At 41.5% G+C, this 27,197-nt stretch overlaps 1 protein-coding gene across 4 annotated transcripts in view; it reads left to right on the top strand.

Annotated features, from left to right (window-relative positions):
- Positions 1–27,197, top strand: part of GDA (guanine deaminase) — a 100,990-nt gene that overhangs the window by 38,609 nt on the left and 35,184 nt on the right. For 3 of the 4 annotated variants that reach the window (XM_055272255.2, XM_055272254.2, XM_055272256.2), the window contains exons 2-5: positions 6,238–6,326; positions 13,290–13,461; positions 21,471–21,558; positions 24,356–24,461. In XM_055272255.2, the coding sequence (XP_055128230.1) occupies positions 6,238–6,326; positions 13,290–13,461; positions 21,471–21,558; positions 24,356–24,461 (455 nt within the window). The remainder of the gene's footprint in view (positions 1–6,237; positions 6,327–13,289; positions 13,462–21,470; positions 21,559–24,355; positions 24,462–27,197) is intronic. The other variant, XM_063637007.1, reaches the window with a different exon arrangement.

Here is a 27,197-nt window from a genome sequence, read left to right as displayed (position 1 = left end):
GAGATGAATCTATTTTAGGCCAAATACGGTGGCTCATGCCTGTAATTCTAGCACTTTGGGAAGCCAAGGCAGGAAGATCAGTTGAGCTCAGGAGTTCGATACCAGCCTGGGCAACGTGGTGCAACCCCTTCTCTACCAAAAATACAAAAATTAGCCAGGTGTGGTGGCACATACCTGTGGTCCCAGCTACTCTGGAGACTTAGGTGGGAGGATCATTTGAGCCTGGGAGGTGGAAGTTGCACTGAGCCGAAATCATGCCACTGCACTCCGGCCTGGGTGACAGAGTGAGACCCCATCTTGAAAAAAAAAAAAAAAAAAAAAAAGAAAAAAAAGAAATGAATATGTTTTGTACTTGAAAAGGACATGAGTTTTGTAGGGCCAGGGCAGAATGCTATGGTTTGAATGTTTGTTTTCTCTGAAACTCATGTTAATATTTAATTGCCATTGTAACAGTATTAAGAGATAGGGCCTTTAAAAAGTGACTGGGTCATAGGAATGAAGCTCTAATGAATGGATTAATGCCATTATGAAGGGAGTGGGTTAGTTATTGTGAGAGTAGGTTGTTAATGTTTTCTTTCCTTTTCTTGTTTTTTTGTTTGTTTGTTTTTGTTTTGTTTGAGACGAAGTCTCTGCTGTGTTGTGCAGGCTGGAGTGCAGTGGCATGATCTTGGCTCACTGCAACCTCCGCCTGCCAGGTCAAGCAATTCTCCTGCCTCAGCCTCCCAAGTAGCTGGGACTACAGGCACCTGCCACCACGCCCGGCTAATTTTTGTATTTTTAGTAGAGACGGGGTTTCACCATGTTGGCCAGGCGGGTCTCGAACTCCTGACCTCAAGCAATCCACCCGCCTTGGCCTCCCAAAGTGCTGGGATTCCAGGCATGAGCCACTTCACCCCCCCATGTTTTCTTTTCTCTAGCTTACTTTAATGAAGAATATAGCATATAATACATATAATATAGAAAATATGTGTTAGTTAACTTTATGTTGATTATGTTGATTATGTTATTGGTAAGTCTTTGGCCAACAGTAGGTTATTAGTAGTTAAGTTTCTCAGAAGTCAAAAGTTATTGCTCATTTTAGACTACAGTGCTCCTAACCCCTGCATTATTCAAGGGGCAACTGTAATCCCCTTTTCTTCTTGAATTACTAATTCTATTCTACTTCTCTCACAGACTTTTTACTAATGCAATATATTTTTATACTTGAAAGCCTTCTATTGATCAACCATTGCAGTAAAATGTCTGTACATAGATTTAAGCATTTACAATGGCCTGGGAATATAAGAAAATTTAAAAAAAATTGTATTACGCATTTTGAAAGTAATTTGTTAAGTGTAAAATAAAAGTTTTTTTCCTCCAGTTTGATAATATATCTATGAATGATTGTTACTTGTTGGTAGAATAAAATAAGGGGCAGCATCAATTTTTTCTTATTTTCCATTTTTATAGATGTGAGTTTTAGGAATAATTTTTTTTTTTTTGAGACGGAGTCTCGCTCTCTCACCCAGGCTGGAGTGCAGTGGCACAATCTCGGCTCGCTGCAAGCTCTGCCTCCTGGGTTCATGCCATTCTCCTGCCTCAGCCTCTCCAAGTAGCTGGGACTACAGGCGCCCGCCACCATGCCTGGCTAATTTTTTGTATATTTAGTAGAGACAGAGTTTCACCGTGTTAGCCAGGATGGTCTCGATCTCCTGACCTCGTGATCTGCCCGCCTCGGCCTCCCAAAGTGCTGGGATTACAAGCGTGAGCCACCACACCCAGCCAGGAATAATTTTAACATAAATCAAGTAGATGTGAATGGAAGAAGTTTCACTGTAGCAATATCATTCAATTCTTTGAACTTGTCATGTGATAAAATTACATATTAATCTATCAAAAATATCTTTAATGATCTGTCAATTGATAAGCAATGAGGTCTTCTATCATTTTATTGACAGTTAAAGACCACAATGCTAGAGAAATATCATAGGGTGCTAGGCAGAAGCCTTGGTAGGGGCACATTTGAGCTTGGTGACTATGGCTATTCCATCTACTGTACTGTGTGCCTTGTTCCAGTACCGCGTGGCTACTCAGGTGCAGCCCAGAAAAAGGGAAAGTGGGGTTCAGTTATTTTTACCAGGTGTATGTTAAGTAAAAGACAATGGAAATATGAAATAATAGATGGTGGAATCTAACCTCGACAAGGAAAATGGAGGAAGAAGATGGCTGGTGGCCTGGGCGAAAGTACAGGGAGAAAGTAAAGGGAAGGCTCTTTTTTTTTTTTTTTTTTTTTGAGACAGAGTCTTGCTCTTTTGCCCAGACCAGACTGCAGTGGTGCTCTCTTGGCTCACTGCAAGCTCCGCCTCCTGGGTTCACGCCATTATCCTGCCTCAGCCTCCCGAGTAGCTTGATTCTTTTCACTCTTGTTGCCCAGGCTGGAGTGCAATGGTGCGATCTTGGCTCACTGCAACCTCCACCTCCTGGGTTCAAGTGATTCTTTTGCCTCAGCCTCCCAAATAGCTGGGATTACAGGTGTCCATCACCACACCCGGCTGATTTTTTGTATTTTTTTAGTAGAGATGGGGTTTCACCATGTTGACCACGCTGGCGTTGAACTCCTAACCTCAGGTGATCCACCCACCTCGGCCTCCCAAAGTGCTGGGATTACATGCATGAGCCACCATGCCCAGCCATGTTTCTTTTCTCTTGCCGCTTTTAGGATTCTTTCTTTATCCTTGATCTTTGAGAGTTTGATTATTAAATGCCTTGAGGTACTCTTCTTTCGATTAAGTGTGCTTAGTATTCTGTTACCTTCTTGTACTTGGATATTGGTATCTTTCTCTAGGTTTGGAGCGTTCTTTATTATCCCTTTGAATAAACTTTCCATCCCTATCTCTTTTCCTACCTCCTCTGTAGAGGCAAATCTAAGAGTTATTGAATTTGTGGGTTTTTAGATCCTATAGGCTTGCTTCATTGTTTTTTATTCTTTTTATTTTTGTCTCCTCTGACTGTGTATTTTCAAATAGCCTTTTTTTTTTTTTTTTTTGAGAACGAGTCTCACTCTGTTGCCCAGGCTGGAGTGCAGTGGCGCGATCTCAGCTCACTGCAACCTCTGCCTCCCGGGTTCAAACAGTTCTCTGCTCAGCCTCCTGAGTAGCTGGGATTACAGGTGCCTACCACCACGCCCAGCTAATTTTTGTAGTTTTAGTAGAGACGGGTTTTCACCAAGTTGGCCAGGCTGGTCTTGAACTCCTGACCTCGTGATTCACCTGCCTCGGCCTCCCAAAGTGTTGGGATTACAGGCATGAGCCACTGTGCCTGGCCTCAAATAGCCTATTTTCAAGTTCACAAATTTTTTCTTCTGCTTGATCAATTCTATTAAAGCACTCTGGGCCGGGCACGGCGCCTCACACCTGTAATCCCAGCACTTTGGGAAGCCAAGGCAGGCGGATCACTAGGTCAGGAGATAAAGACCATCCTGGCCAACATTGTGAAACCCCGTCTCTACTAAAAATACAAAAATTAGCTGGATATGGTGGTGCAGGCTTGTTATCTCAGCTACTCACAAGGCTGAGGCACAGGAATCGCTTGAACCCACGAGGTGGAGTTGCAGTGAGCTGAGATGGCGCCACTGCCCTCTAGCCTGGTGACAGAGCGAGACTCCTTCTCAAAACAACAACAACAACAACAACAAACAACACTCTGATGCATTCTTCATTATGCCAATTGTATTTTTCAGCTTCAGGGTTTTTCCTTGATTCTTTTTAATTATTTCAATCTCTTTGTTAAATTTATCTGATAGAATTCTGAATTATTTCTCCGTGTTATCTTGAATTTCTTTGAGTTTCCTCAAAACAAGTATTTTAAAGTCTCTTTCTGAAAGGTTACATATCTTTCTCTCTCCTGGATTAATCCCTGGTACTTTATTTAGTTAATTTGGTAAGGTCGTTTTTTTCCTGGGAATGTCTTGATACTTGTAGATATTTGTTTGTGCCTGGGCATTGAAGAGTTAGGTATTTATTGTACTTGTCACTATCTGGGCTTGTTTGTACCTGTGTTTCTTGGGAAGGCTTTCCAGGTATTTGAAAGGACTTTGGTGTTGTGATCTAAGCTATATCTGCTTTAGGGGGCACCCCAAGCCCAGTAACAGTGTGGTTCTTGCAGACTCATAAAGGTAGTGCCTTGATGGTCCTGGACAAGATCTGGAAGAATTCTGTGGTTTACCAGGCAGAGACTCTTGTTCTCTTCCCTTACTGTCTCCCAAACAAACAGTCCCTCTCTCTGTTCTTAACCACCTGAAGCTTGGGGTAGAGTGACACAAGCACCCTTGTGGCCACAATCACCCTTGTGGCCACAATCACTATGACTGTGCTGGGTCAGACTTGAAGCCAGCACAGCACTGGGTGTTGTCCACGGCTTGCTGTAATCACTGCCTGGCTACTGTCTATGTTCACTCAAGGCCCTGGGGCTCTACAATCAGCAGGTGGTGAAGCCACCCAGGCTTGTATCCTTCCCTTCAGGATAGTAAGTCACCCCAGTTCCCCGGCAGTTCTAGAGGTGCCGTCAGGGAGCTAGCGTTTAGAGTCAAAAGCCTTAGAAAGCCACCTGGTGTTGTATTGTACTGTGGCTGAGCTGAACTCAAACCACAAGATACAGTCCTTCCCACTCTTCCTTCCCCTTTTTGAAGGTGGAGGAGCCTTACCTTGTGTCCACTGCCACCACAGGTGCCCTGGAAGTCCTGCCAGACTACTGCCTATGTTCCCTTAAAGCCCAAGGATTCTTAGTCAACTTGTGAATTCTGCCTGGCCTGGGATTAACTCTTCAGAGCAGTGGGCTTCCCTCTGGCCCAGGGCAGATCCATAAATGCTGTATAAGAGCCAAGTTCTGGAACTGGGGACTCCAGGAGCCTGCTTGATGTTTTATTCTTCTGTGGCCGAACTGGTACCTAAAATGCAAGACAAAGTACTGTTTACCCTCTGCTTTCCTCAAGCAGAAGGAGTCTTGCTCCATAGCCACCACAGCTGGGAATGTGCTGAGTTTCACCCAAGGCCCTCAACATAGTACCTGGGTATTGCTGCTGGTTATTCAGGGCCCAAGGGCTCTTCAGTTAGCAGGTGACGAATCCTACCAGGACTGAGTCCTTTCCTTCAAGGCATCAGGTTCCCTTTTGGCCCAAAGTATGTCTAGAAATGCTGTCAAGGAGCTAGGGCCTGGAAAGACAGTCTCACACCCCTGACAGGTGCCCTATCCTGCTGTGGCTGACCGGTATCCAAGATGCAAGAAAAAGTCCTTCCCAGTCTTCCCTCTCCTCTCCTCGAGTGGAAGGAAGGAGTCTCTTTTGGAGTTAGGAGAGGGGTGATGCCAGCACTCCTGCAGCCACCCCAATTTGTGTCTTAGGAGGTTGTGTTCCCCCACCCCCCGGCCCAGTCTATTGTCTCTGGGCCCATTTCAGCATTAGGACTCACATAAGAGTTGTAGTCCTTGGGGCCTAGACTGTCTTTTAAGTTTATTAGGGCCCCTGAGCACTTTAGCCCGCTGTAGTCTGTGGCTAGGCTTCTGGAAACTCAAGTCCCAACTGCTGGGATCAGCAATTCCCCCCTGGCCAGGGCTGGTTTGAATGCTCCCTGTGTGGGCAGACATCAGCTAAGTTTGGTCCAGTTTTCTTTTCTGCTATAAGAGAACAGCACTGAGTTCGGTGGCTCATAATTTCTATGCCCTCCTTCCACCAGTGCCCAGAAATGCTCTCCACACCACACCACCATGCCCCGGGGGGTAGGGAAGGGGTAGCATATGCAATTCAAGACTGGTTTTTGTATCTCTTCAGTGCCTCTTTCAGCGAGATAAATGTAAAACCAAGTACCATGACTGCTCACCTGATTTGTAGTTCTTATGAAGGTGCTTTGTAATATAGTTGTCAAATTGGTGTCCTTGCAGGGGGTGATTGGTGAAGCCTTATATTCTGCCATCTTGCTCTGCCTCTCCAATTAGCCATTTTTAATACCTTGTATCTTCAATTGAGAATTTTTGAAGTCCCACATCGATATTACGGCAGAAAAGGAGGAATCACGCACAGCTTGTCTTTGGATGACCAAAAGCAAACACCTGTCTTTTTCTTGCCTCTAAACTCAATTCCATTTGGTATCAAATACCTTTAACTCAGCTATGGTCTCTTTTAAGAAGATTTACGTATTTAATAAAGAACAAATGACTGTGACTCACTAATCTATGTTTCTTTTCTTTTCTTTCTTTCTCTTAAAGATAGTGTTTTTAGAAGAAGCATCTCAACAAGAAAAACTGGCCAAAGAATGGTGCTTCAAGCCATGTGAAATAAGAGAACTGAGCCACCAGTAAGTTGTGACTTCTTCCCTTTTACTGGGTGCCACTAATAAGCTTAAATTATAGAAAACCTGCCTTGAGAGACAGACTTTAAAAAATAATATTAATTTAACAATAATTATTTTGTATTAATTATTTGTTAAGGGAGGAGATGGGAAAGAAAAGGTAAACAGGAAGCTGAAGGATGGAAACTTAGAGAGCTAGAGGCTGCCATCATTCATCAATTTCTTTAGCATATATTTGTTGAGCATGCTATGTGCAGTACTGGAGGGTCTGGAGGTGAAAAAAATCTTCAAAGTCCTTGTCCTCACATGGTTTACAGTCTGTGGAGGACAAAGACAGTAAACAAGCAAACAGATACCTGAGCATGACCATGGTAGATTGTGATAGCTTCTATAAGGAAGGAAACAAGGTGGGGAGGGGCATGGTAGAGGTTAAATATTAAGAAGTAGGGAGGAAAGAAAATTTGAGCATCAATTGGTTGGGGAAGTTCAGAAGCACACTTGAGCTGTGATATTATAGTTCAACTACTTTTAGTGGTTTTTAATATTTGTTATATTTTATATATAACATATTTAATATATGTTATACAGTTTTTTAAAGAAATGATTGGGCCAGGCATGGTGGCTCACACCTGTAATCCTAGCACTTTGGGAGGCCGAGGCAGGTGGATCACCTGAGATCAGGAGTTCAAGACCAGCCTGACCAACATGGTAAAACCCCATCTCTACTAAAAATACAAAAATTAGCCTGGTGTGGTGGCGCATATGATGCCTGTAATCCCAGCTACTCGGGTGGCTGAGGCAGGAGAATCTTTTGAAGTCCGGGGTGGGCGGAGGTTGCAGTGAGCCGAGATCACACCACTTCATTCTAGCCTGGGTGAAAGAGCAAGACTCTGTCAAAAAAAAAAGAAAAAAAAAAAAGCTTAGTTTCCTCATAGCCTGGTTGATATGCTTTATGGCAATGGGAAAACTTTTTTTGATTATAATTTTTATTTTATTTTTTATTTATTTTACTTTAAGTTCTGGGATGCATGTGCAGAACGTGCAGGTTTGTTATATAGGTATACACGTGCCATGGTGGTTTGCTGCACCTATCAACCCTTCATCTAGGTTTTAAGCCCCACATGCATTAGATATTTGTCCTAATGCTCTCCCTCCCCTTGCCCCCCACCCCTCAACAGGCCCCGGTGTGTGACATTCCCCTCCCTGTGTCCATTCGTTCTTATTGTTCAACTCCCACTTATGAATGAGAACATGCGGTGTTTGGTTTTCTGTTCCTGTGTTAGTTTGCTGAAAGTCATGGCTTCTGGCGTCATCCATGTCCCTGCAAAGGACATGAATTGGAAGACTTTTTTAAAGCTAAAATATTTTATCTTGTTTCAGGCCAAGTAAGTTCCAAGGCCAATAAAAGTGGTACCATTTATATTCTGAAAACACTTTGATAAGTTGGGAATTGACTTTCACGTAATATAGAGGAACACTGTTTCACGTAATAGAGGAACATTGAACTAGGAATGAAAATACCTGGTTTGAATCCACAGACTGTAGCTTTGCAGATGTTAGAAGTCAAGCAAGCCACTTTCCCTCTTTGAGCTCATCTAGACTATGGAGCTCATCTAGACTATGAAGCTCATCCCTGGTCATAGTCCAGAGAGACAGCGTAACTGTTTATAAAGTTTCACTCCACCTGTAGTTTTACTCACATCCCTTGCCTCCTTCCCTCTCCATGCTGCCTCTCTATGGGCTTGGAAGTGTGTGGGCGCTGGGCATGGAAATGAATATAGTAGCTTCTGCTGTTACCATCTACTTCCTCTTGCTAGATTTTCACGTAAGAATCTATGATGAGGAACAACTGACATTTATAGTCTCCTGCTTGCGTGTCTTTGTGATGGAGGAGTAGAAGGCTTGGAAGCAGTTGAAGTAGAGGCTGAGATGGGATGAGAGAATGGTGGAAGCGGTTGGAGGATGGGGAGGAGGGTAAGCATAACTCTGGGTCTTCACATCCTTTTCTTCCTCTTTATGAGGTTGCTTTTGAAATTAAATCCATCAGAAATGCAGATTCTGGGGGTCGTATGTAAGTACTGCACACAAATAAGTAGTAAGGTAAGAAATAATTTAAATTTTAGTAGAAGACTGAAGTCTTTGAAGAAAGATTATATTTAAAATGCAAAGAGATTCTTATATCAAGCACACAAGTTATGTGCAGTTGAATTTAAGTCATGATTAAAATACCATAAAGGGATGTCTCAGACAGTTTTTAATAGACTTGGCCCAATACACAGTGTACCTACAGGTCTATCTCAGTACCGTGTGGATTTTCAAAAAAGGAAAATCACAACTGGAGTACCATGGGCAGTGCTGTGGTAGGAGTGAATCAGATGGTGGCCATGGACTGTGGACAGGTTTGCAGGGCCAGGATTGGGGTGAGGGGAATGAGGCATTCACCTCAGGCACAAAATTTAAAAGCAGCGGGGGAGGGGCAAAAACTCAGTAATCAAGATACTTTTAAGGCAATATTTTAAAATAAAAAAAGTAATGCATGGATGGGTGCGGTGGCTCACCCTGTAATCCCAGCACTTTGGGAGGCTGAGGCGGGCAGATCACTTGAGGTCAGGAGTTCAAGACCAGCCTGGCCAACATGGTGAAACCTGTCTCTACTAAAAATACAAAAATTAGCCAGGTGTGGGCCGGGTGCGGTGGCTCACGCCTGTAATCTCAGCACTTTGGGAGGCCAAGTCAGGCACATCACGAGGTCAGGAGATCGAGACTGTCCTGGCTAACACGGTGAAACCCCATCTCTACTAAAAATACAAAACATTAGCCGGCCATGGTGGCGGGCGCCTGTAGTCCCAGCTACTCAGGAGGCTGATGCAGGAGAGTGGCTTGAACCTGGAGGGCGGAGGTTGCAGTGACCCGAGATTGCGCCACTGCACTCCAGCCTGAGTGAGACTCCATCTCAAAAAAAAAAAAAAAATTAATACAAAAACTCATGATGAACAAAATACCAACATTTTAAATAAAAACAGGATGTTGTTTCTTTTACAGCCATGCATTTTTTTTGTGCAATGGAACAGTCACTTTCAAATAACATGGATTCCCAGGCCCATGATGCCATTGCATTACTGGTAGGGCAGGTCGATGATGGTGATGATGGTTTGGGCAATACACACATGTATTGATATATACCTGTATTGTTTTCTGATTATAAAACTTTATTAATGTTTTCCATTTGGTGAAAAGATAGGTGGATGTTCTGATAAGCACATATAGGGGGATATATATATAATTTTTTTTGCTCAGGTTATGATATGGCTTGGCCAACACTGCAGATTTGGAATACCTGGGGGAAGTTGAGATTCTCTGAGGAAGTTATGATGCTGATTAAGTAAAGTGAGAAGAGGAAAGCTGAAAAGAAGGGAGAAAGGAGAGCTTTTTTACCTTCTGCTGCTGCCTTCAGATCTCTTCTCTGCTTTGCCTGCAGCTGGGCCTTTAGTAGCTACAATTTAGCCATAAGTGATGTTGTGAGTGGAGAACCGAGTTTGAATCCTAGCTGAGCCGCCAACAAATTGCAAGTCAAAAATAAACTTGCAATCCCAGACCTTCCTTTTGTTCTCTCTATTAAATGAGTAGGTGGGCTCACTGACCTCTAATCTCATATGCACTCTCACATTCCATGCTTCTGTGTGTACCAATATTATCTGTAATTAATCCTGGACTATAACCTTGATTCTGGGAATCTTTTTATTAATAATCATTTCACAATGCTTACTATTTCCTTAAAAGGATTGTAACTTTTCTGGGTAAAAAAATCACACTTCAGATGCAATAAATCCTTGAGCTTCTGTTGCCTCTGAAGACTTTGTACTCTGAATCATCTTTCACTCTCTCATCTCAGCTACAATGAACATGTTCATTTCTCCTACATGAAAAACATAAAGTGACTTGAACTCTTCTGCATCCTAACTTTCACTACCAAATATTTTAAAAGGGAGCTCTCCATCTGCACAGGACTTCCTCAAGCACTCTCTTTTTAGCACTTAGTGCAGTAACCAAAACATTCTAGAGACTCAGTGACTACTTTTTAAAGGAAGAGCTAAATCTTTCCAAAATTGGGGGTCTTAGGATTATTCCTGAGGCCATGCATTTTTGACCCTTGCAGTTTTTGGCACTAGTCACTGCCCTGCTCCTTCTTGAATGTCTCTTCTTTACTGTCCCTGACACCTCTCCGTCCTGGGTTCCCTGTACCCTCCTGACAATAACTCTGCCAAGATTGATCCTGATCTTTTCTTTCTCAGTCTTACTCCTGAAGTTGAAGGTGCTGCTTACGATGTTGGTTTGTTCGTTCTTTCACAGAGATCTCTGGCATCGCCAACTTCTAGAGTTACCTATGTGAGAAGACCCTCAAATCTGAATCACTTCTTTTTTTTTTTTTTGAGACGGAGTCTCGCTCTGTCACCCAGGCTGGAGTGCAGTGACGCAATCTCTGCTCACCGCAAGCTCCGCCTCCTGGGTTCACACCATTCTCCTGCCTCAGCCTCCTGAGTAGCTGGGACTACAGGCATGCGCCACCACACCCAGCTAATTTTTGTATTTTTAGTAGAGACGGGGTTTCACCGTGTTAGCCAGGATGGTCTCAATCTCCTGACCTCGTGATCTGCCCGCCTCAGCCTCCCAAAGTGCTGGGATTACAGGCGTGAGCCACTGTGCCCAGCCTCCTCTCCTTCTTTTCTTCTGCCTCTTCTCCCTTCTTCTTCTTCCTTTTCTTGCTCTTCTTCTTTTTCCTCTTCTCTTCCCTCCTCCTCTTCCTCCTCCTCCTCCTCCTTTCTCGTCCTTTTCCTCTTCTCCTCCTCTCCTTTTTCTTTCTCCTCATTTTTCTTCCTCCTCCCCTCTCTCTCCCTCATTCACCTGTAACCTCCTGAACTAGATTATAAAGTCTTTGAGGACAATATGCCTTATTTTTCTCTGGACTCTCCACAGGGCTTGGCAGTTTCCTAAATATAGTAGACATTTGGGAAATATTATTTGGTTAAACAATTTAACTGCATGAGGAAGTTACACTGCTATTCTGTTTTATTATGGGAGGGAAAGCAAAGACCCAAAGGACTGACATTGTGGAGAGATCAGTGACTGATACCTGAGAGAAATCCATATTCCACCCTCCCTTTCAGAGTGCTTCCCACATTATAGGCCCACTTAATGCTGCCTTCTTGACATCCTTACAAAGTTGTCACTGTTCTTTATTTCCATAGTTAGTGACTTAACGATTCCATCACGTGGAACGTAGTGACCGAGAGTACTGAACCTACAGACAAACTGCCTGGATTTGAATCTCAGCTCCAAAGCTGACTAGTTAACAGTTACTTTTTTTCAAGCTACATAAATTCCCTGAGCTTTAGCTTACCCTTATGTAAAGGAGGGTAACAGTACTCTCATACTTACTAAGTTTCTTGTGAACATTACATCATCATCATCATCCATAACATTTATTGATGCTTCCCATTATCTAGGCATTGTTCTTACACACACTAAATACATCCTCACGACAGCCCTATGATGCTACTATCTCCATTTTACATAAGGGGAAACTGAGTCGCAGAGTTTCTTTTTTTTTTAATATGTCAAATATCTAACTGCTGATTTATGGTCAAACCTGATTTCAGATCTTAGCAGGCCAAAACCAGAATGTATACACTTTAACTCAACTGCTGCCCACAGATGAGATGATGTATGTAGAACGCTGTGCCAGTGCCTAGTGAATGTACGTATTCAGGAAACATTAGCTGCTGTCACCATCATTATTATAATAACTGACTACAAAAAAGCTAGTCTTTTCCATGTGATGTAGAGGCTTTCTTGTAGTCAGACAAGATCAAGGTGACCACCGAGTCTGCCATTCCTTGCTCTTGTTTTAAAATAAAGCATTTAGAGTTACTCATGGCTTTATTAGGCTTACAGTTAGGTGGTATGTATACATTTGATTTGATAGCATGAGGAATTCTTTGTGATGTCAGGTTTCAAGTTCAAGTTGCTTATGTGATTGAATATTTACCTAGGATAATGGTGGCAGTAGAGGGTCCCATCTTTGGGCAAATATCTGTTTGGATGAGGTTGGATGCTTAATAGTGACTGTGGTGAACTTCATTAGCTCCTTAGAAAAGCATGAAGTGTCTATTAGCACCATACTGCCTCGATTCTGTGGGTAGTGCCTCTGAACACTTTCCAGGACTTTCCAATTATAAGAATTAATAGAAATATGAATATTAATTGGTGGATCATGGTGGCAGCATTAGTGATCACAAGCATCCTGAGCATGGTTGTCACAGCATCACATGTAACTCCCTCTTCGCTTCACTACATACACCACTGCCCGTTTGTGGTCCATCTCCTGAGATCGCCTGTCCCTAACCAGCTTGCTCTTGCTGCTTCTATTTCAGAACTCAGTTTCTGTAACACGTGGGAAAAGACTAGGTTTCTTGTAGTCAGACAAGATCAAGGTGAGTGCTGAATCTGAAATTGCAGCCAGTCTGTTTCTCACCTTGAGTCGCCCTTAGTGACTCGTGTGCACATTCCTCAGCACGGCTCTAGAAGTTTTAAAGACCTCCTCTTCCATTCTTGCTCTCTGACCTACAACCATCAGTTGTGAGAACAAAGTCATAGGATTAAATCAGAGCTCCCGTCCTTTCTTGTGCCACCACTGCTTTGCTTCTGCTTAATGCTGTGTTTTTCCCTCCCTTCGTCATCACTGGTTAACCCCCGACCGGCCATTCCAACCTAGGAGCTATATCTCTCCTAGCAGAGCTTCGTTTTTATGTCCTGACCTCTAAATAATTGGAGAATTTACAGTTGTCTGATTGCATTACCTATAAACCTGTGTGGGGTGAACAGTGAAATCATGCTTGGGAAAATGATTTAAAAATATGGAAAATGACTGAAGATATTATTAAATACTTTTATTCTCATCTTAATTTCCAGTGAGTTCTTCATGCCTGGGCTGGTTGATACACACATCCATGCCTCTCAGTATTCCTTTGCTGGAAGTAACATAGACCTGCCACTCTTGGAGTGGCTGACCAAGTATACATTTTCTGCAGAACACAGATTCCAGAACATCGACTTTGCAGAAGAAGTATACACCAGAGTTGTTGTAAGTATCTTGTGTGTGAGTATGGTATTCTGTTTGGTCATCTATAGAAATATCAGTTTCGTAGGACAGATTTAAATTATAAAGCATAAGCAGTTAAGCCTAAGATGGGCCATAGAGAATTTTTAAGTTTCTTTTTCACAGTCCAGTGAGTTTGTGACCACCTCACCTACACAGCTAGTCAGTGGCAAAGAGAGAATTTGAATCCAAGTTTCCAAAATCCCAATCTGGTGGGTTTATGTTACTCTTTTACTTCCTGTGTTTTCTTTACCAAATCTGGGTTTAATGAATATGTGTATTTCCCTACTCCTGCCGATCCATAATGCTGTTCTGATGATCATATGGATTCATTATATGACCTTTGCAAAGTTATGTGACTCACTTTTCCCATCTGTAAAAAATAGAGATCATGATAGTACCTATTTCACAGGATTATCATGATAATTAAGCAAGTGAATATTTGTGAAGTTCTTAGAATAGTGCCTGGCACATGGTAAGAGCTCTATTTGTTTGCTTTAAAAATGCCCAAGGAAATTTAAAATTAAAAATTTAAATTACTGTTAGAAGGGATGTCATGTTATTCTGGGAGCTTTGCAAGGAAGGAAAATAGGATGGTCCCATATTGCATGGCACATGGTAATGTGACTTGAGCACTGACACCACTAGAGGGAACTCTGGGGCTAGTACAGTCATTGAACAGTGGCAGTAGTGTGTGCCAGCCATATGTTGAAGGCTCTGAAAGTGTCCTTCCTTCTCCTCTTTCAGGAAAATCAGTTCCTTTCTTACTCCAATCCTATGCCCAGAATCAGAAACAGTTTCTGCAGTAAAGGAGCTAAAGCGCAAATGCCGCCTTGTCTGACTGACCATTATGTCCTGGTGTTCAGCACACTTGGTCTAAACACTCATGGATTTTTGTGGGACCCATTGATTCCTCCTAAGGTGTTCACTACATGTGGTGGTGGCAGTATTATAAGTCTTCCACATCAACTGACCTAACCATCTTGCCAGTTTTTTTGGTCTTGCATCATTCCAGTCTTAAAGAGTAAAAGCAAGTGCTATTTTTGTTTTGGAGACAAGAGTCTCACTTTGTCACCCAAGCTGGAGTGCAGTGGCGCGATCTCGGCTCACCGCAACCTCCACCTCCTGGGTTCACGCCATTCTCCTGCCTCAGCCTCCCGAGTAGCTGGGACTACAGGCGCCTGCCGACACGCCCGGCTAATTTTTTGTATTTTTAGTAGAGACGGGGTTTCACCGTGTTAGCCAGGATGGTCTCGATCTCCTGACCTCGTGATCCGCCCGCCTCGGCCTCCCAAAGTGCTGGGATTACAGGCTTAATTTTTGTATTTTTAGTAGAGATGGGGTTTCACCATATTGCTCAGGCTGGTCTTGAACTCCTGACCTCATGATCCACCCACCTCGGCCTCCCAAAGTATCAGGATTACAGGCATGAGCCGCCGCGCCCAGCTGAGCAAGTGCTAACATTTATACACTTGCCTCACATAATTATAAATTCAGTGCAATTGTGGATCTTACATATTTAGCATGCACCACATGACACTAGAAAAGCTGAGAAGGACTAAAGCTATGTATAAAGTAGCTGGTGCATTGTGTTAATGAATGGTGTTAACCACACCAAATCTTTATTCTCAAAATTTATTTATACCTCACATTGTTCTAAAAAAGATGTGAGATAGCTGAAAATTGCATAGTATACAACAAAAGAAAATGAGTCATGAAATCAAGGCCAAGAAAAAAAAGGGGGAAGGAAAAGTAAAATAAAACCAAGAAATCGATGTCTACTGTGGGGGTTCATGCATTTGTTAGTTTGTCATGAATTTGGCTTTAGATTTATAGAACCTGACCTAAAGAGGGAAATCAGTTATGAAATTTACACTGCTTTATGATTTAAAAACACATTTGTTAAGGTAAAGCATATCTATGCTTCATACTGAAACTTAAGAAAATTAATCTCAATATTCCTTAGTATGGGTAGACACTATGCTGTCAAAATATATATTGTAAAGATTCCATACTCTCAAAAAGTCCAGACAGATCATTCTTTTATGTTTAGAGAGATAGAGTATCAAGGACTATATATTTTTCAGGCAATATTCCATTAAATTATTTCTGACATCAGAGATTTGTTTAAGTATTTGATGTCAGGCCGAGTGTGGTGGTGGTTTAAGTATTTGATGTCAGGCCTGTAATCCTAGCACTTTGGGAGACCACGGTGGGCAGATCACCTGAGGTCAGGAGTTTGAGACCGGCCTGGGAAACATGGCGAAACCCCGTCTCTACTAAAAATACAAAAATTAGCTGGGGGTGGTTGCATGTGCCTATAATCTCAGCTACTCGGGAGGCTGAGGCACGAGAATCGCTTGAACCCGGAGGAGGAGGTTGCAGTGAGCCAACATCAGGCCACTACACTCTAGCCTGGGTGACAGAGCGAGACTCTGTCTCAAAAAAAAAAAAAAAAATTGCAGAGCACATATCCTATGTTCTTTCTTATGTGTCTGATAATGAATGAGTGTGGGCCCACAAACTTTTAAGTTGGAGGCACTGAGGGTATGGCTGACATCTGTTTAAGGGTATGGAGATGTGTTAACTAGCCGCGTAGCCTACTCAGTGGGATGAGCTCAGTGGGAATAAACAGGAGTAGCTTTGGGTTTCCTTCCTCCCTTCCTTCTTCCCTTTCTCAGGGGTCTCCCTGTCCTGTCCGTTTACTGTAATTAGGGCAGTTCCTGAACTTTCTAGTGTTTTCAGTTCATTCTAGTTGTTGAAAGAAAAACTTCACAGAAATTAAATTTAACTGAGTAAATTGAGCAAAGAACGATTCCAGAATCAGGCAGCTCTCAGAACCAGGAAAGGTTCAGAGAACTCTGCCCAGCAAGGTGGGCAGGCAGCATTTAAGACAGAAAATGGAAGTGAGGTACAGCAACAGCTCGATTGTTACAGCTCTGGGTTTGCCTTATTCAAACTTGTTCTGATCACTTGGCACCTGTGACTGGCTAGCGCTCAGCTGCTGTGATTGGCTGAGACTCAGCTATTTGTTACAAAAGCGTATTACTAATCAGGCTTTCAGTGACTGGATATACTAAGTTAGGTTGCAGTTCCTTATAAACTCAAAGTTGAGAAGCATGCTCAGGCCAAAATTAGCTTGCTTTAACACAGTCCAATTTGAAGCTTCAATTTCTCATTCACTAAAATCTTCTCCCGTATAAGCCCTATACCTCCCGGTTTAGGCCTGACTCTGAGGAAGCGGCTTACTGTCAGTGTTTGTGTAGTGCTTCTAAATAGCCCCAGCTTTCCATTTCGATTTCATCTTTAAGTCAAGATTGTAGAAAGGTGCTTAAAATTTTGAAACTAGAAAAATTTAGATTACATATCTGTTTTAATTTTGAGTTTTATTTTAGTTTGGTTAGTGAATGGAATGTGTCATTTTTCTTGGGGATAGCTGAGATTTATGACCTAATAAAAGGTTAATTTTTATGATTATTCTGTGATTTTTTAAAAGAAGACTGCATTTTCTCTGTTGATTTGACATTTTTTTCTATCTCTATGAGATGAAGTTGTTAAAAGTCTTGAACAATTCTATTCTTTTGCTCCATATTCTCCCATATGGTAAGACAAGAGCATTTTCATTCTGTTCCCTTCTTCATCCCTACCCTTTTTGCTATGTCCTATGTTATATCATCTGAGATTTTAGTTCCATTTTTTTTGCCATGTATACTGTATTTAAAATAATATTTAACTTCTAAGTTTAATTTAAAAAAATTATCTCAATTTAATTCCAGTTTTTTATTATTTTAGCATCTCACTTAATTTAACAATGAGGGCCGGGTACGGTGGCTCATGCCTGTAATCCCAGCACTTTGAGAGGCCTAGGCGGGCAGGTCACCTGAGGTCAGGAGTTCAAGACCAGCCTGGCCAACATGGTGAGACCCCCGCCTCTACTAAAAATACAAAAATTAGCCAGGCATGATGGCGGGTGCCTGTAATCCCAGCTACTCAGGAGGCTGAGGCGGGAGAATAGCTTGAACCCAGGAGGTGGAGGTTGCAGTGAGCCAAGATGCGCCGTTGCACTCTAGCCTGGGTGACAGAGCAAGACTCCATCTCAATAATACTAATTATTATAATTATAACTTAACAATGAGCTTTGCTTTTTATTTTGCTACTTGGATCCCTATCTTCATTCATTTTTGTTGGAATATATCCTCTGACAATTCTTTCCAATAGGGTGGGTGATAAACATTCTAAAACCTAGAATTATCAAAAATGGCCTTACTTTTTTTTTTTGACTCTTGAACAATGCCTTAGCTGTAGAGAGATTTCTATTTGAAATTATTTATCTATCAGCATCCAATGTGCTCACATCAATCTGATTCTCATTTCTTTCTAGTTAATTTTCTGGCCTTTGAGATTTTTTTCTTCATTCCTGATATTCTGAAATTATAATTGTTGATCATCCCAATTCATTCTCAGTTTAATTCTTCAATTCATTCTCTTTAATACATAGTTCTTTCAATAAGAGAACTTCTGTCTCCCTTCTGTTTCTAGGAATTCTGTTATTTCTCTTTCTCTCTTTTTCTGAGTATATTCCTCTCTTCAATCTATTCTTCCTTTTGATAATTACTATTAGAAAAATATTGAAACTTCTGTTCTGTTTTCATGTCTCTAAACTTTTCTTTCATACTACATTCTTAGGAAATGGTATGGGCCAGTTTTGTAAACCATTAACTCACTCTTACTACTTATAATAACCTGTTCCTCTTTCAAGGATACGACATTCTGTCCTATTCATCGAAGGATGCTATTTTTCGTTCATTTTATGTCTCTTGTTGTTTTAGTAATTCTGCTTCCTCAGGTGTTCATTCAGTAAATATTTACTGAGCACATCCTAGAACCCATACACTTTTCTAGTTGCTGGAGATTAAATTTGACACCTTTGTCATGGTATTGGCTTTCCACCTGGATTTGTGATGGAGAGCTCATCCTTGTCTGTAATTGACAGGTTCTAAACATCCTCTGCTGGTAGCCAGATCTTTTTGTTTTACATGAAAATTATCTTAATATTTGTAAAAATTGACAGGTTTCCAAATTCTTTTGACTTTTGGGACTAACCAATGTTACTCAGTTCTCATTTGCTTTTTTGAAACAATTGACTGGGCCAGGTGTGGTGGCTCACGCCTGTAATCCCAACAACTTTGGGAGTCTGAGGGCAAGAGGATCACTTGGGGCCATGAGTTCAAGACCAGCCTGGGCAACATAGCAAGGGCTTGTCTTAAAAAAATGGCTAGGCATGGTGGCATGCATCTGTAGTCCCAGCTACTTGGGAGGCTGAGGTGGAAGGCTCTCTTGACCCCAAGAATTCAAGGTTACAGTGAGCTGTGATGTGTGATGGCACCACTGCACTCTAGAGCAAGACCCTGTCTCAAAAAACAAAACCCAAAATGACAACAACAAAAAAATGGAACACACTGGATCTAATTAGAGGCTACTGTCTAAGGTACGGCATGTTCGTTTCTATTATCCTAACTCCAAACTATTTCAATCCTGCAGACACTTGAGCTTCTGATGTCTGTACTAGTCAAGAAAACCCTCTTTTTTCACAAAGGGGGAAACATGGAATGTAAGCAACTTTCTCAAGGTCACATAGCTAATAACAGGCAAAACATAAGCAAGAGCCACTGTCTGGAGGGTTTTCCTCTGCACTTTAAAAGCTTCTGCTAAAGATATGCTCCAAAGTATTCAATCCACTAGTCCTTTTTCCAAGTGCTCAGACAGGTCAGGCAATATCAGTTCCATTTTCTTTCTTGAAGATCTTCTCACCTCCTCCCATTCTCTTGCTTCTGGTCAGCATTCTCTGTAGCACTACTGTAATCTTGGCATTCTCTTTGCCTCTTTCCTGTGTTTAATGCCCGCTCCCTGGATCCAGGAATTACTTTGGATTACTCTCGTGTTTTACTAAAAGCCAGTTTTTAAAAGCTTCCTAAGAAAAAGTTCATGGAGAGTAAAATTTTCAAGTCCTTCGGCACTTAATCATATTTCTATGCTACCTTCACACTTGATTGATAATTTACCGGGGTATAAAATTGTATGTTAAAAATAACTCCTGTTGTGACAGACAACTTATATGTACTTGTGGGAAGACCTCCTTTTTAATTGCTAGAACATGAGTATTGCATTTTTTGCAAGTACTTAAGTATCTGTGTATCACTGTGGCCCTTAGAAAATTTTCTAAAGTACTTAGAAAATAGAAAACTATATAATAGAGCGTTTTCTATTTTCTAAGTACTTTGATTATTTACTTAGGATTTTTGGTTATGGAATGATATATATGAGTTGAATTTGAAGGCATTGTTCTGCTTCCAGCATTGTTAGTGAGAAATCCAGTGTTGTTGTGAGTCCTGTCATTTATCTGTGACCAGTTTTTTTTTTTTTTTTTCCTGGCGTTTTTAGCATCTTTTCTGTACTTACGAACTTAATATCTCACAATTATATGCCTTACTTTGGTTTCTCTTTTTATTCCCTGTGCTGACAATTCTATGAGGATTTTAATTTTGGAGATGAATATTATTTTTCATATTTTTGTCCCTTCCATTTATTTAAAAAAATTTAGATTTCTTATTCTAAATGTTGGACTGCCTAGATTGAGCCTAATTTTCTTATGTTCTCACCTTTGATTTTCATCTTTTCCTTTTCCTGAGCAATTCTCTTGTAATGTATCCTACAACCCTCCTACTGGCTTCCACATTTCATTTATATTTTTACTTTTGGAGAGCTCCTGCTTTCTGATTTTCATAGCATTCTGTTCTTGTTTTGTGGGTGCAATAGTTTCTTTTATTTCTTTGAGGATGTGAGTCATAGTTGTTTTTTTTAACTGAGCTTTCTTCTGACCTTATAGACTAAGATTTTTTCCAGATTCTTTCTCCCCCTCCTTATCTTTTTGATAATAGATTCCCTCCAATGCCAATCAAACCCTGGACATACATTCATACTGTGATGCTATAAGGTGCTGACTGGAATATCTGGGTGGAGGTATCACTTGTTGATGGTAACTTCATTATAGGATGAGTAGTGAAGGCAGTGAATTTGGGTCCCAAATATCACTGTGAAGACATCTTTCTTCTAGAGCCATTCATTTTCTCTAGAAAAGAATCGTTTAGTCCCCTGCCAGGAGTTGTGGGAGTAGTACACGTGGTATTCTGGGGAAAATGACTGAGTGCCCTTGAGGTCAGCCAGATTTTCACTTAAGCCTCTGCGTTACCTTCTCTTTGGGGGCTTGTACCCTCTAAATACTATCCAGGTTCTATAAAGAGTAAATCTCTTACAAGGAAGAAGTTAAGGTGGTTGGCTGATTTCAACAAGGTTCCTGCCAGGGTTTAATCATACCCACATAGACTTCCAGCCAGTCCCCTGCTAAAACCCACACACTTCTCTCCTTCTTTCCAAGTTGCTTCCAGGTTCTCCTCCATGTTTTTTGTCTTCCAAGAAGATATTGAAATGTCTTCTCTGCTCATGTCTCTCCTCTCATGTTCTTCTTGTGGGTTAATAACGTTTGTACTCCTTTACTGTCATGTTTGTTGTAATTTGCGAAGGAAAGGAGATAGATATACGTGATTAACCTTCCAGGTTGAGCTAAAGTCTGGCTGAATATTTTTATTCTGTAGTAGAAGAAAAACCTTATTTATGTACTCCCAGATGCAATGAAATTTGGATATCCTTAAACAATCCTAAGAAAGAAGGAATTCATTAGTATCACATTTTAATGAATTCTGAAGCACAGAACTGTGTGAATCGAGAAAAAATCGGAAGTATCAGCCTCTCCTCCGGCTAACTTTTGGAATATAAATACTTTTTGCCACTTACCTAACTGTACTCTACATCAAGATGGCATACCTTTAAATAAAAACATTTTAAAATTAAAAACTAAAATTCTGTTTTCCTCTGGATATATACCATGTGACTTTTCTGAGCACACGTAATTCACGGTTTTTGTGATTTATTTTTAGAGGAGGACACTAAAGAATGGAACAACCACAGCTTGTTACTTTGCAACAGTTCACACTGACTCATCTCTGCTCCTTGCTGAAATTACAGGTGAGCAAATGAAAGCATGATTTATGGGCACATCAAGCAAAGACAGCCAGACCATCATGGCAAGCAACTTATATGTACTTGTGGGCAGACCTGCCTTTTAATTGCTAGAACATGAGCATTACATTTTTTGCAAGTAATTAAGTGTCTATGTGTCACTGTGGCCCTTAGAAAATTTTCTAAAGTACTTAGAAAATAGAAAACTGTATCATGGAGTGTTTTCTGTTTTCTAAGTGCTCTGATTATTTACTTATAATTGTTGGTTACAGAATGATATATATGACTCTGAATTTTGTGTATTAATTTAGGGCTTTTTAGGGAAACTTTACTAATTCTAGCTGTGGTAATAGTTTCTTATATCAGCAGATACATGGTGGCTGTTGGCTAGAGTCAGGGCACTATGCTAGATGCTGGAAACACAATGAGATAAAAAATAGTCTCTGCCCTTGAGAAGCCAGACAGAATACCTACACACATTGATTACTAACCTTAGTAACAACTATGGTGCTGTTACTAGACGTCCAGCATTGTGCAAAGCACTCTGTAAGAATTAGTTCAGCGGCAAACAGCCTTCTGAGGTGGTTACTGATGTCCTCATGTTACAGATGGTTAGACTGACGCTCAGAGAGGATAAGTAACATGCCCAGGGTTGCACAGCTAGTAAGAAGAGCTGATTCTGGATTCAGGTTGATGATTCCAAAACTTGTATCCAGCACAGTACCTGGCACATAGCAGGTGCTCAGTAAATACTGTTGGCTGATACACTGATGCCACTGTTTGCTTATGCAAAAGACCTGACCTAATGGGTGATTCTGAAAATAGATATTACAGTTTTCAGAGAAGGCAAAGAGAACCCAGAACTAGGACATCTGGGAAGACTTTATGAAAGGGTCCTTTAAACTGGGCTTTGAAGTAAAGACAAGATGAGGAGAGGACAAACTGTCTTCCAGATAGGGGAAATGACATGGACACAGGTATGGGAACAGGAGTGTGAATAGTGTATGCAGGGACCTCAGTAGTTTAACTGGAGGAGTGGATTCATCGCCTGGGGGCAGTGGGAGAAGAGGGTAGGCAGATGGGAGGGTTCGGATTGTAGAAGAGCTCAAATATGCACCAAAAACTCAAAAAAGGTTCTGAGTCCAGGTGTGAGTGCAGTGATGAAAGTGGTATTTTAAGGAAGATTAATCTAATAGCCAGTTATCAAAAATGAATTACAGGGGAAGGAGAGAGGCAGAAAGGTTTTTGAAAATCCCTCATGACAGAGATGGAGACACTGTAACAACAATTACCATTGTCCCATATAGCCTCAATTTTCTTGCTGAAATAGAATTCTTCCAGCACCTCTGATGAGGACTAGGTTCTAGTGCTGAGAGCTGCTAGTAAGACTGCGTAAAATTCCTCACAGATAATATTGGCATTGTTTCAGTTAAGAATAGTATGGCCGGGCGTGGTGGCTAATGCCTGTAATCCCGGCACTTTCAGAGGCCGAGGCAGGCGGATCACGAGGTCAGGAGATCGAGACCATCCTGGCTAACACGGTGAAACCTTGTCTCTACTAAAAATACAAAAAGTTAGCCAAGCATGGTGGTGGGTGCCTGTAGTCCCAGCTACTCAGGAGGCTGAGGCAGGAGAATGACGTGAACCCGAGAGGCAGAGATTTCAGTGAGCTGAGATTGTGCAACTGCACTCTAGCCTGGGCGACAGAGCGAGACACCATCTTTAAAAAAAAAAAAAAAAAAGAATAGTAGCAGTATGTTGCCTAGATAACCACATGCCTGACACCTTATATATATTATTGCATGTATTCCTCACAACCCTACACATAGCAGAGAACACTGTACATATATAGGTTTAGACCTTAACCAAATAATATCCACAACCTGGAGTAATCAGAGGAATAAGGAATCAGTCCAAATCTTTCCAATTCCAGTGCTCATGTCCTTATCCCTCAACCATTCTGTGTTTTATCTAGAAGAGGACCATGATAGAGAGAGGGAGAGAGAGATTCAAGGGATGGTGGTAGAGTAGGAGACAGGAGGGAGATTGTAAGTTGGGGGAGAAGAAGCTGAGTGTAGGTATGTCAATGACTAAGAGAGTCTTTCTTTAGGACCTGAGGCTGTTTGCTTCTTTACCGTGTGATAAAATGAGAGCAAAGATAGTTGCACATTTAATGAAAATATAGACACACTGGATAAGCAAAGGGAAAAACTGAATAATAACTTAAAAACACCTGGTCAAGCACAGTGGCTCACGCCTGTAATCCCAGCACTTTGGGAGGCCCAGGCAGGCGGATCACGAGGTCAGGAGATCAAACCATCCTGGCCAACATGGTGAAACCCTGTCTCTACTAAAAATACAAAAATTAGCTGGGCGTGGTGGTGCATGCCTGTAATCCCAGCTACTGAGGAGGCTGAGGCAGGAGAATCGCTTGAACCAGGGAGTTGGAGGTTGCAGTGAGCCCAGATTGCGCCACTGCACTCCAGCCTGGTGACAGAGTGAGACTCCATCTCAAAAACAAAACAAACAAACAAACAAAAAACCCACCTGACAACCTGATAATGGGGATGGGGGAGGTGGTGGGTTAAAGGGATGAATAGAAAAACTTTTACTGTTTACGGAATATAGTGGGGAGTTTGTGGTGGTTATTGTTCTTAAGTGGTGTGATGGTGGATGATCTTTTACATTTTCATTTATGTTTTCCATAAATGATTTTAATTTAAAAATTATTGTTAGAAGCTTAGAAAAAGTACTGTTTCAGAAACAAACATGCCTTCATATTCTTTTTGTGTATACTTTACAGATAAATTTGGACAGCGGGCATTTGTGGGCAAAGTTTGCATGGATTTGAATGACACTTTTCCAGAATACAAGGAGACCACTGAGGAATCGATCAAGGAAACCAAGAGGTAAAAAGCCCATTTGTCTTGATTTGTCTTACAGGTGAATTACTGTGCTGCACTGATGGAGTTAGAGATGGAAAAAGGAAACAGGATACTGTTATCACCCAGCTGGGATGTGCACATAGTGACTCAGAATGTTCTGTTTAATGCAATGGGTCAGCTAGTCAACAGTGAATTTGATCAAATACTTGATAATCATTAATGATTTACAAAGAGCTTTCCTTCGTAGTGCCACACTTGATCCTCATAGAAATCTCCATGAAGCATCTGTCTTTTTATTTATTTATTTATTTATTTAGAGACGGAATCTCACTCTGTCACCCAGGCTGGAGTGCAATGGCGTGGTCTCAGCTCACTGAAACCTTCGGCTCACTGCAACCTCTGCCTCCCAGGTTCAAGCGATTCTCCCACCTCAGCCTCCTGAGTAGCTGGGACTATAGGTGCATGCCACCACACCCAGCTAATTTTTGTATTTTTAGTAGAGACAGGGTTTCACTATGTTGGCTGGGCTGGTCTCGAACTCCTGACCTCATGATCTGCCTGCCTCAGCCTCACAAAATGCTGATATTACAGGCGTGAGCCACCGTGCCCGGCCCACATCTGTCTTTTATGATAAGAAAGCTGAGTCTGACATAGGCTAAGAGGCTTGCTCACAGTCATACAGCTTTTAAATAGTGGAGCCAGAATTCAAAACCAGGGTCTATGACTTTAAATTCAAAGTTCTTTTCTTCTTTTTTTTTTTTTTTGAGACAGAGTCTCACTCTGTCACCCAGGCTGGAGTGCAATGACGTGATCTCAGCTCACTGAAACCTCCACCTCCCATGTTGAAGAGATTCTCCTGCCTCAGCCTCCTGAGTAGCTGGGATTACAGGCGCTCACCACCACACCCAGCTAATTTTTGTATTTTTAGTAGAGACGTGGTTTCACCAGGTTGGCCAGGCTGGTCTTGAACTCCTGACCTCAAGTGATGCACCTGCCTTGGCCACCCAAAGTGCTAGGATTACAGGCATGAGCCACTGTGCCTGGCTCAAAGTTCTTTCTCCCATGATATAGATCACACCTCATATTCAATGTAAATAAAGAGAGTAAAAGAGAGAGAAACAGAGGGTATGCAAGAATATTTGCTGTGGCATATGTTAATTTAAAAATGATGATGGAAATGAAGAATTATTTATGAAATAAAATAGTATACAAGAAGTTAGGAAAAATGAGTTATATTTACAGGTTAATGAAAGACTTTCACTACAAAAGGATTTTTTAAAAAGATACCAAAGTAATATGTGTTTCCATGGTCCAGAACTTAGAGAAGCACAAAAAGGCATAAAGAAGAATTTTTTTTTTGTAATGAAACCACCAAAAGTTACCATAATTGGGTATCTTTTATTGTTTTCTCAAGGTGGTGTATGCATCCTTCACTACTATTTCGTCCTACCTTGGGAACAGGAAAGTTGTTCTGGATGTATGCTGGAATGGCCATAACATGCTAATGTAGGGATCTAGAATATCCCCTCTCCACAAAGGTAGCCTGAAAGAACATCTCTGTAAGCTGAAATGCAGGCATACAGGAGGGGAGATGTGGTTCCTTTTTCTGCTGTGGTTCTACATCTGTGCTCCTAGGGAATAGGGCCTCATTCTACTACCTGTAATAAAAGCTCTGAGGATGTTATGTGGTGACACAGGCTAGAGAAAGACCATGGGAGGGACCAAGGCCCACTCTGCTGCTGCTGGACATTGAGCTGGATTCCCAAAGATTGTGGACAGCCTACTTTGGGAAGATTTCCACCTCAAAGAATAGGGTACCACATGCAGATAGAATCATAAAAAGTAAAGATGTGCAAGGAAAATGAAAACATGTTTCCACATAAAGACTTGCAGGTAAATGTTCATAGTAACATTATTTATAGAAGACAAATGCGGAGCAAAGCAGGTTCACTGCACATAGGTATCAATCCCAGGGGAGGACTCTAAACACCTCACCAATACTGCACACCACTTACATGAATCTGGTGAGACAGCACACTTATACAACAAGTTGAGCGAAGCAGGTTTATTATGCACAGATAGGTAGCAAGGGAAAATAGAAGCCTAGGTGAACTGATCCTCCATGGCTCAGGAAAGTTGCCCAAGAGTCTCATATGTGCATGCCCCACATCACATCACAGCTGAGGGACCCTGCGAGCATGCTCTACCTGTGGTTTTATACCCAGATGAAAATGGTCTTACTGAACTAAAACATTGCAGAACATCCTGTTCTAGGAGGAATGGGAACAGAGCCCAGGCTGTTCTGACCAGTTTCTCCATATCTCAGGGTGGTTGCATTTCCAGCACATTCTACAGTTATTCTGATAACTACAAGTAAGAAAAGGGTCAAAACTGTGTCACCAAGGCCATATGGGAACTTGTCCTGCACCAAAGAGTGGAAGCAACCAAAATGTTCATAACTGGTGAATGGATAAATAAAACGTGGTATACAATGGAATATTATTCAGCCATAAAAAGGTATGAAGAACTGATACATACTACAACATGGATGGTTTTTAAAAACACTGTGCTAAGACAAAGAAACCAAACACAAAAGGCCAAGTATTATATGATTTAATTGGTATGAAATATATAGAAAATGCAAATTCATAGAGACAGAACACCAGTAATTGCCTGGGGCTGGAAGTACGAATAACTTTTTTTTTTTTTTTTTGAGATGGAGTCTTGCTTTGTCACCCACGCTGGAGTGCAGCGGCGCTA

This window comes from Symphalangus syndactylus, chromosome 3, assembly GCF_028878055.3.
Source record: "Symphalangus syndactylus isolate Jambi chromosome 3, NHGRI_mSymSyn1-v2.1_pri, whole genome shotgun sequence".
Classification (NCBI taxonomy): Eukaryota; Metazoa; Chordata; class Mammalia; order Primates; family Hylobatidae; genus Symphalangus; species Symphalangus syndactylus.
Note: the sequence above shows the minus strand (reverse complement) of the source record. Positions and strands in the feature narration are given on the sequence as shown.